This window comes from Salvia miltiorrhiza, chromosome 3, assembly GCF_028751815.1.
Source record: "Salvia miltiorrhiza cultivar Shanhuang (shh) chromosome 3, IMPLAD_Smil_shh, whole genome shotgun sequence".
In the NCBI taxonomy this organism is placed as follows: Eukaryota; Viridiplantae; Streptophyta; class Magnoliopsida; order Lamiales; family Lamiaceae; genus Salvia; species Salvia miltiorrhiza.
The window spans coordinates 58,329,396-58,339,567 of record NC_080389.1 but is presented as its reverse complement, the minus strand read 5'-3'; the positions used below and the strand labels follow the sequence as shown (position 1 = coordinate 58,339,567).

The following is a 10,172-nucleotide window of genomic DNA, read 5'->3' as shown; positions in this document are numbered from 1 at the left end:
TGAGGTACCTTTTTCCTTGCTCACGGTTCCTGCTGTGAGAGAAAAGGAATCCATTCTTGTACAAGGGGGATTTGACGATCTGGAAGATAACAGTGAGAGTCTCGACGTGAATGTTATTGTAGAAGAAAACAAACTTGCTGAGGAAGTGGCTAGGACCGAAAACGATGATTCTTTGGGCTCCCAAGCAGGGGAAGCGAGGATGCCTTCCAACAACAAAAGGGTTGATCCCCGATGCACAAATGGAAAAAAAGGTAAAGGGAAAAAGAAGAATAGAGCGAGGGAGAAGGAGAATTGGGGGCGTTTCATCTCTGAAATAGAACCACTAAATGGGAGAGAGGGGGAGGCCGCAGGGGAGGAAGACGCTGGGGAGATTCAAAAAGGGTTGCTTTCGACAGAGGAGGGGGGAATTTCAGGTCAAAAAATCTGGGACTTTGGGAAGAAGTTAGGGCTTTCAAGTCAGATTGAAGAAGAGGTGACTGTCCGCCAAATCGAGATGCAAGGTAACTTCCTTTCCTTCGATAATGCTGGGTGTCAGATGAATTGTCCATGAATTTACTGTCATACAACATTAGGGGTTTGGGGAGCATTGCGAAACAACGAGATGTTTTTGAACTTGTAAGAGGGCATAAGATTGACATTTGTTGTTTACAAGAGACAAAAATGGAGACTTTTAGTGATGTTTTTTGTAATTCTTGGTGGGGGTTTAATAACACAGATAAGGCAATCAGGAACTCTGAGGGGAGAGCTGGGGGAATTGCGTGTTTATGGAATAGAGAGGTATTCGAAGCATCTAGTTCTTGGGATTTACCGGGGGCCGTGGTTGTTAACGGTAGGTACAAGGAGGGCGGTCTCTTGTGTTGCATTATCAATGTTTATGCGCCCACTGAATCAAAGGATAAGAGGATTCTCTGGGATGCAATTGGTTCTATTGTTGAACAGAATATGGATCGAAGTGTGTGTATTTTGGGAGATTTTAACTCAGTCAGGAGAAGAGAAGAGAGGGTGGGCAGCGGGGAGACGTTTCGAGCGTCGGAGGCGATGTTTTTCGAGGAATTTATTAGGGGGAACGATCTGAAGGAAATTCATACACAAGGTCGAAAGTACACTTGGTACAAGCCCAATGGCAAATGCAAGAGCAAGATCGATCGTTTCCTTGTTAACGAAACTTGGATGCTTACTTGGGAAGGAAGTTCTGCACGCGGTCTTAAGCGTTCGATCTCGGATCACTGTCCGATTGTTCTCACTACTAAAACGGATGATTGGGGACCAAAACCTTTTAGGTTCCTAAATGCTTGGACAAATCACCCGGACTTTGAAGAAGTTGTAAAGAAAGTGTGGACGGGTACAGACTATCAGGGATGGAGCTTTTTCGTTGTTAAGGAGAAATTGAAGAAACTTCGCGAGGCTTTAAAAGTTTGGAATCGCACATCCTTTGGTGAGATTGATTCTAAAATTCACGAATTAAAGAAGGAGTTACAACAGAAAGATGAGCTTGACGAGCAGAGTTGTTTAGGCGAAGTGGATGTTATCAGAAGAAATGAGCTCCAAGCTCTCCTTTCCCTTGAGCTGAAGTATAAGCAGATGACTTTACAACAGAAGGCTAAACTGAAATGGCTTAAGGAGGGAGATGTGAATTCTGGCTTCTTCCATAAAGCGATTAAAGGGAGGCGGTTGAAGAATGACATAGGCGGACTGATCTTTGATAACTCATGGATCTCCAAACCGGAAGAGGTAAAAGCGAGGGTGAGAAATCATTTTGAAACTTTTTTCAAGCGGAAAGATAGACAGATGCCTGTTATTCCCATTGACTTTGTGAGAAGGAAAATCTCTGATGAGGAGAGAAATTGGCTGATTAGAGGTTTTGAACCTGAAGAAGTTAAAGAAGCGGTCTGGAGCTGCTCAGGAGATAAGAGTCCCGGACCTGATGGCTTTAACTTTTCATTCTGGAGATCGGCTTGGCATGTTGTTAAGGAGGATATCCTCCAGGTCTTGAAGGACTTCCACGCGAACGGTAAAATTCCTAAAGGAGGTAATGCTTCTTTTATCGTTTTAATACCGAAGAAAGAAGGGGCTGATTCGTTGAATGAATTTCGCCCAATCTCGCTCATTACCAGCTTGTATAAAATCATTGCAAAGATCTTGGCGGGGAGACTGACGAAGGTGATGGGGTCGATCATCTCTGATAATCAAAGCGCTTTCGTTAAAGGGCGGTTCATTCTCGATGGGGCGGTCATTTTAAATGAAGCTGTTGTTGAGTCAAAGAAGAAGCGACGAAGCAGGATCTTCTTTAAGATTGACTTTGCCAAAGCTTTCGATTCAGTTCAATGGGACTTTTTGGATACTTTGCTTGACAGAATGAACTTCGATGGGATTTGGAGGAAATGGATTCAAGGGTGTCTACAGTCAGCCACGGCAAGTGTCCTAGTTAACGGGTCATCAACGGGTGATTTCAAAATGGAGAGAGGCTTGAGACAGGGCGACCCGATGTCTCCCTTCTTGTTCCTCATTGTCGCGGAAGGGTTGAATGCGCTCGTTGAGAGGGCAGCGGAACGACAGTTATTGATTCCTGTTAAGATTGGTAAGGATGAAGTGCCGATTACACACCTCCAGTACGCGGATGACACTATCTTTATTTTAGAGGCTGATGACCGAAATGTGGAATCTCTGAAAAGTCTGTTGCTTCTCTTTCATTTTATCTCTGGTCTTGCTGTCAACTTCGCCAAGAGCAGCCTGATGACGGTGGGAGTGAATGTGTCTGTCGAGAGGACATGGGCTTCGTTTCTCCATTGAAAGATTGCTTCCTTCCCGTGTCTTTACTTGGGAACCAAAATTGGAGGCCGAAGCAATAGTGTTAGCGAGTGGAAGTTCTTGGTGGATAAAGTCTCAAACAAAATTGCAAGCTGGAGAAAAAGACCTCTCTCTTTGGCGGGGAGGATCACTCTTGTTAAAGCGGTGCTTCAATCGATTCCGGTATATCAATTGGCCTACGCTTTCATTCCCAAGACTGTGCTCAAGAATCTCAATTCCTTGTTCTCCAGATTTCTGTGGGGTGGAGGCTCTCAGTCGGGAAGAATCACCTGGTTTAAATGGAGCTCCTTGTGTTCCAATAAGAAAACAGGAGGTCTTGGATTTCGGGATGTGGAATGGTTTAATCATGTTCTGTTAATTAAATGGCTTTGGAGATTTTTGGTGGATGGGGGAGCTTTGTGGGCGAGAGTGATCAAATCTATTTATGGGGAACTTCTCTGGGGCGAAGAGGGGGATTGCTCGGTGGTGGGAAGAAGTGGGCAGTTGGGGTGGTGGGCGAAAATTGTGGAGAAAGGGGGAGGAAGAGATGATAGATGGTTCATTGATCACCTTCAACACCGTCTTGGGGATGGGATGAATACAATGTTCTGGGAGGACGTGTGGGCTATTAACAAACCTCTTAAGTTCTCTTTCCCGAGATTGTATAACTTGTGTTCGAATAAGAAAGGCCTCGTCGGAGAGAGTGGGTTTTGGGAAGGAGAAGAGTGGGTGTGGTCGGTGAATTGGAGGAGGGATTTGAGGGAAAGGGAGACTGGTCAGGTGGAGGAACTTTTGAGACTTGTTGCTGCTTTTGTCCCTTCTACAGGTTTAACTGATGGATGGATTTGGAGGGCAACTACGGACGGTAAATTCTCAACAAAGTCAGCTTATGATTTGGTGGCGGCTTCCAGAGAGGCGCAACAAATTCAACCGGCTGAGATGGCTATGGTTTGGGAGGCTCCAACATCACACAAAGCCAAGGTGACGGCGTGGAGATGTCTTAGAAATCGTTTGGCTACCTGTGACAACTTGAGAAAATGACAAATTCAAATTAGTTGGGAAGAGAGAGGATGCAACGCCTGCGTCGCTGGAGAGGAGTCGACGGAACATCTGTTTCTTCATTGCCCGAAAACTGCGGCGGTGTGGGACCAAATATTCCAATGGTTACACATCAAAACGGCAAATCCTAGAGGTACTCTTCATCACTACACTTCCTTCATCTCTGCTGCCAAAAAGAAGAAAGGAAGAAGATTGCTAAATGCGTTATGGGTTGGAACGGTTTGGACGCTTTGGGAAAAAAGAAACGACAGTCGCTTTCAAGGAAAGATTTGGGATATTGAGAGACTTGTTTTACAGATCAAGGGTAGACTTTGGAGTTGGAATGAGGTTTATAAAGTTTTGGAGTTGAGAATCCCTTTCACCATGTGGTGCTCAAAGGGTTTCAATCTTTCATTCTTGTTTTGATTGGCATCTCTTGTGCCTTGCTTTTTATCTCAATAAAAATTTAATTTTACTGATCAAAAAAAAAGAAGATATCAACATACCTTTCAAACTACAAGATTAAGTACGAACATAGAACACCTGAGTTTCGAGAAGAAGCTTTGCAAGGTTTGAAGATGAATATGTTGCGAATTTGATTTTGTGTTTAATTTTCAGTTTGTAGGGTTATATTCACCATATATTCATCTATTTTAAATTAATGAAAGACAAAAAAAGAAAGAAAAAAAAGCATAAATAAGGACAATTTTATAATTTTAAATCCAAAATAGTAATTTATTTTTATAAGTTTCTTGAATAATATACTATATTTTTTATTTTTAAAAATGAATAAAAACTACCATTAATCTCAACAATATTTACCCACGTATCCATATAATCTCCAAAAACAAGCACATATCCAGTAACTAATGTTTATTATAAGCACAAAAAATGTAACAGTTTTAGTACTAAAAATATTAGAGGTGGTTTTGGGTACAATCGGGTGTACCGTACAATTTGATTGCACCCTCACTTAGACTACACCTTAATCCGAACTCGTATCCTGACCAAAATTTTATAAATAACACTATTTTGAATACGGATCATAGGGGTGAGCAAAACCGACGGACCGGACCGAACCGATCGGTTTTTTCGGTCCGGGTCGGTTTTGGTCCATGTATTGGTCCGGTCCGGTCCTATTTTCTTGGACCGAAAATATTTCGGTTCGGTCCCGGTCCCGGGGAGGCCAAAACCGACGAAAACCGGACCGAACCGAATATATATATTTTAAATATATAATTAATATTTTTATTAATATTATTAATATTTATATTAATTTCTAATATTTTTATTAATATTTTTATTAATATATTAATATTTTTATTAATTTCTAATATTTTTATTAATATTTTATTAATTTATAATGTTTTTATTAATATTTTTATTAATATTATTATTAATTTTTAATATTTAAAAAACGGTCGGTTTTGGACCGAACCGGACCGAGGACCGATGGCGGTTTCGGTCCGGTTTCGGTTCGGTCCTAAGGTTTCAGTTGGTCCGATTCGGTCCAAATTTTTTTGAAAATTCGGTCTTCGGTTTCGTCGGTCCGGACCGACTGCTCACCCCTAACCGATTGTACGATACCCCCTGTTGTACTCAAATTTTTGTGAAAATATTAATGGTCCAGAATAAATACTTTGTGTTAATTTTTTCCCCACAAAAAAAGTGAAATATTTTGTATTTATTGAAGAAATAGCTGAAGAAGTATCGAGTATCCTGATCCTCGAGGAATCGAAGCATATGGCCAAATATCCAGACAGAAAAGAAGAGAAGAGAGAAGGGGGGCCGACGAAGAGAGAGAGAGGGGGCATATAAATGAGAGGCTTCATCCAAAAGCAAGCAAGAGTAATTTATAGCCCAAAAACTCATCAAAGATTATCGACAAAAAATAAATAAAATACTAAAATAAAATAAAAACAATGAACAACAGCTAAGCCTAACGCACTGCCCCTTCTCCTCTTTTCCTTTTGATAGATTTTCGATTTCCGTGTCAAGCAAGCATCCACTCTCCCTCTTTCTCCCAACTCCATTTCTTAACCCATGGGCAATAACCAAACCCCATCTCAATAAATTCTCATTTACATCCTTTTTCATTTGCCCCTTTTCTTGCCTTCTAATCTTCCTCCCCACCCACTTTCTCCTCTCTATCTTTTTTCGGACTCATGGGATTCCCTTGATGTGTTGAGTTTTTGGGAGCACTTACACTCCACTTGATTTTTTGCTCCTCCTCTTTTTTTTTTCTTTTTTTTTTTGTTGTTGTTGGCGGGAGCGGCGAATTTAGGTGCTGGAAAATGGGACAGGAGGTGGCAGTTGTGGGCACGGCGGCCGGAGCGCCGCCGCCGACCTCTCTGGCGCCGGGGTTTAGGTTCCACCCTACCGATGAGGAGCTGGTCAGATACTATCTCAGGAGGAAAGCTTGCGGGAAGCCGTTTCGCTTCCAAGCTGTTATTGAGATTGACGTCTACAAATCTGAGCCTTGGGAGCTTGCTGGTATGTCAAGATTCTGTTTTTTTCCATCATCAGTTTTGTTTTAGATTTTATACTTAGCTTTCTTCTTTGTAATATTTGGTTTATGGGTGAGATGATTCATCATGAATTTAGTTTTAGATTTTGCTTTTGTGATTTTTGCTTTGTAGGTGAGATGATTTATTGATTGATAAAGAGTTTTAATTTGTTCGGTATCTTTTGTGTAGCGTTATGGTGCCGCAGTTTCTTTTCGTTTTCTTTATTTCCTTATTTGGATCCATTTTTTTGTAGCTGGTTTAGTTTGTTTTATGTGTATAATGTTACTCAGTTTTGATTTGCTGATAAAGGTGTGTGAATTTACTGATGATTTGTTAGGTGATTTTGGGGTTTCAATTATTGCTTTTAGTGTTTCAATTAAATAAGCTATGAAGTGAAGTGCAAGAAAACTAAAAAAATAGTGGATTTTCACCTGGGGTGGGGAGTTGGGGAAGTTGAAGATGAGAATATATGACCTCGATATGTTGAGGCTGTGGTTTAATTCAAGAGAAGGATACTAATGTGGATCTGTTCGTTTCGTAGCTCGATTATCGAATTTCTTGAATTGGTGATCCAAAATTTTAAGCTTTGTTTTCTATCTTGTGTTGTTCTTTAGCTATGAGTCTATGACTAGCTGTTATAGGCTAAGTGATGTGGTTTTTTGCTTTGGATAGATTACTCGTCTCTGAAGACTCGAGATCTCGAATGGTACTTCTTCAGCCCCGTGGATAGGAAGTATGGGAATGGGTCTCGGCTGAATCGTGCCACGGGTAAAGGGTATTGGAAAGCGACTGGAAAGGATAGAGCCGTGCGCCATAAGAATCTAACCATAGGTATGAAGAAGACGTTGGTGTTCCATAGCGGTCGAGCGCCTGATGGCAAGCGGACCAACTGGGTAATGCACGAGTATAGGCTCTGCGATTCAGAATTGGAACGGGCTGGAGTGACACAGGTATATATGGAAGTGAACATGATTTAGCCGATGAATCTCTACTTACAAATGTTTATGAATCTTAAGAGAACTTCTGCTTTGTTGCTTTGTGAGGGAAGGATGCATTTGTCCTGTGTAGAATCTTCCAAAAGAGTGGCCTAGGACCCCCGAATGGGGACCGGTATGCCCCTTTTGTCGAAGAAGAATGGGACGAAGATGCAGTGGTGGTGGTGCCCGGAGGAGACGCTGAAGATGACGTGGCGAATGGTGATGACGCACGAGTTGAGTGCACGGATCTCGATCAGGTGTGTTTCGATTGGGGTTGTTTGCTTTTATGCTTCCATTTAGGATTTTCATGACCACTGGCGTGATTGATTCCGTCATTAAATGCTCCATTGGAAAGGGAAAAGTATATTTGGATTTGAGCAACATACACTACAAAAAAATTGCATTTGATCTATTTTGTAACTGAAGAAAGATGCAAATATTTAGTTTTAGGCATTTATGTTGTCGCAAATATGAAATAATTTACAGTCATGGAATCTGATGTAACAGAATCGCACTCTTTCCTCCTTTTACCACTAATAAACTGGTAGAATATGCGTAAGAATTGTGTATTTCATGCGCAGGAGATGTTTTAAGACAAGCCTTGCTATCTAAGCATGCTCAATGCTGTACTATCTGCCAGTGGTTAACTGGTTTTGATTAGTGTCGATTTATTATTATTTGTGTCTAGCCCTCGATTTGCTCTCTCGAGTAGATATCAATGGATTAAGCTTAACCTTGATTCCCAACTTTATACGTAGTCGTCTTGCATAATGGAGTGAAACTTGTTATTATTACTGTTAATTTTTTCGGATTGAGTTGTGATTTGTGATGTGCGTGTGCATGGCCTCGAATCTGTTAACAGGAGACTCCGCCCCTGAGCATGGCTCCTCCCCAGGTTGAGAACACGACAGGGACGCAGTCTCTAACGTTTATGTGCAAGAGGGAGAGATCAGAAGAGCCGGAGCCACTCTCTTTAGCTCAAAGCAAAAGGGGGAAGGCCGAAAATCCCAACTCGAGCCATGCAAATGGATCCGAGGATTCGACCACGACCAGCCAGGATCCTTGTACAATGATGATGACGACAAATTTTACCTCCGGACTACTGGAGTTTCCTCTATTAGAGCCGAAAGAGAACCAGCCGGGGAGCACACTGACGTTCGACTCCTCCAACCTAGAGAAGTCGGTGCCTCCCGGGTACCTGAAATTTATCAGCAACTTAGAGAACGAGATCCTGAATGTCTCCATGGAGCGGGAGACGTTGAAGATTGAGGTGATGAGAGCCCAAGCAATGATCAACATTCTTCAATCGCGGGTCGAGCTAGTGACCAAAGAAAACGAGGAGTTACGGAGACGTGCGTAGCCTAGGAGGATAAATATGTAATTTTCTTTTTTCGTGATGCCATCTCCATTGCATCAGAAGTGAATTCTGTGTGCTTTTTCTGGATGGGGGAGATGAGTAGTGGCCTCTAGAGAGAGATTTTTGGGTCTGTATCTGTATAAATCTCTCACTATGAATCTGTCGAAAATTCTGTCTTCGTTTCAATAAAAGATGATGTTTAGAATATCCGTTTTCGTCGTCTTAGGTTCTTGCAAGATCGCAGGTGATAAAGATACGCGTACTTGCTCTTTACCTGTGAAATAAAATACTTACACATTACACTCTTTCAAGAAGGAGCGCTGAGTTTTCTCTTTATCATATTTGGGCTACGGCCCACCATGATGGGCCAATTTTGATCATCTATTGGGTTAGTTTTTATGTTGTTTTTTCTTTAATATGCTTATTAAGTTTTTTAATAATTACTTCCTTCAAAAAGGTCCTAGGAGGAAGTAACACAAATTATAATAAAAATAGGTGAGTGTATTGAGTGAAGAATAATGACTAATTAATTGTATGTGAATGAAGAAAGGAGCAATTCAGAACATGTAAAAAAGTTGATATTGAGAGAGTAGTATATTGTGGGATAATAATGTCTATAAATGAAAATGACTATTTTTTTGTCGACGTACCAAAATAACAAAAAAAAAAGAGATTATTTTTCAAGACTGAGGCAATACTAGCCATTGTGATGATTATGAAATTGTTATGCTTGATAATATACCAAAATAACAAAAAAAAAAATTGATTATTCTATCTAAGTAACCTAATATTTAAAAGGCCAGAACTTGTGTGAATCAAGTAAATCAATTGTAAAAAACTCACACATAAATTAAGTAAATTACACGTGTATTCGTACAATAATCCTAAAACTTAACACATAAATTAAGTTTATAAATAAATTGTAAAAGACTATTTTAACAAATCTTGAAACTCACGAGATGTCAATCTTGAAGCTCACCCATCAATCTTGCAAAAACTACAATTTTATGCAAATCCATTCAAGTTAGTTAGAGGTACTCAACTTCACTACAAACATATGCCACAAAATCATTCTCAAATTTTAATAATCTACCAAGTTCTCGACAAAAAAAATAATAATAATAAAAAGATTTTCAATTTCAATAATCTACCAAGTTCTCAACCAAAAAAAAAAAGGAAAAAAACAAACTATTCTCAAACTCCCAAATTCATCACCATTCACCAACAACACAAAAAATAGTCCAATAAAATTCAAAGTGATTCTAATACAAAATCGCCTCATCCCCACCGACGACTGGCAGCCTCCCCAGCACCTACATGGCCATTCTCGAGCGATGCAGCACAGACAGCTCGGCCGTTGGCAGCCTTCCCAGCACTTACATGGTCATTCGTGAGCAATGCAGCAACTCGGCACTAGCAGCCTCCCCGCCGAGCTTTTGGGCCAAATTGACCCGTTAGTATATGGGCTGAAAAATAGGCTATTTTCCAATAAAATAACTCTAGTAA

At 40.7% G+C, this 10,172-nt stretch overlaps 1 protein-coding gene across 1 annotated transcript; it reads left to right on the top strand.

Annotated features, from left to right (window-relative positions):
* Positions 1-5,542: 5,542 nt before the first annotated feature.
* Positions 5,543-8,873, top strand: LOC131014782 (NAC domain containing protein 52-like). Its single transcript, XM_057942871.1, has 4 exons — positions 5,543-6,318; positions 7,005-7,282; positions 7,381-7,566; positions 8,172-8,873. The coding sequence occupies exons 1-4, from the start codon at positions 6,120-6,122 to the stop codon at positions 8,667-8,669; spliced, it is 1,161 nt and encodes a 386-aa protein (XP_057798854.1). The 5' UTR covers positions 5,543-6,119; the 3' UTR covers positions 8,670-8,873.
* The last annotated feature ends 1,299 nt before the right edge of the window (positions 8,874-10,172 follow it).

What these genes read in the sequence shown, in the direction of transcription:
- LOC131014782 (XM_057942871.1), top strand. Translation starts at nt 6,120, where the DNA reads ATGGGACAGGAGGTGGCAGTTGTGGGCACGGCGGCCGGAGCGCCGCCG. An exon ending in TGAGCCTTGGGAGCTTGCTG is followed by an intron (nt 6,319 to 7,004) that starts GTATGTCAAGAT and finishes TGCTTTGGATAG; the next exon opens with ATTACTCGTCTCTGAAGACT. An exon ending in AACGGGCTGGAGTGACACAG is followed by an intron (nt 7,283 to 7,380) that starts GTATATATGGAA and finishes TTGTGAGGGAAG; the next exon opens with GATGCATTTGTCCTGTGTAG.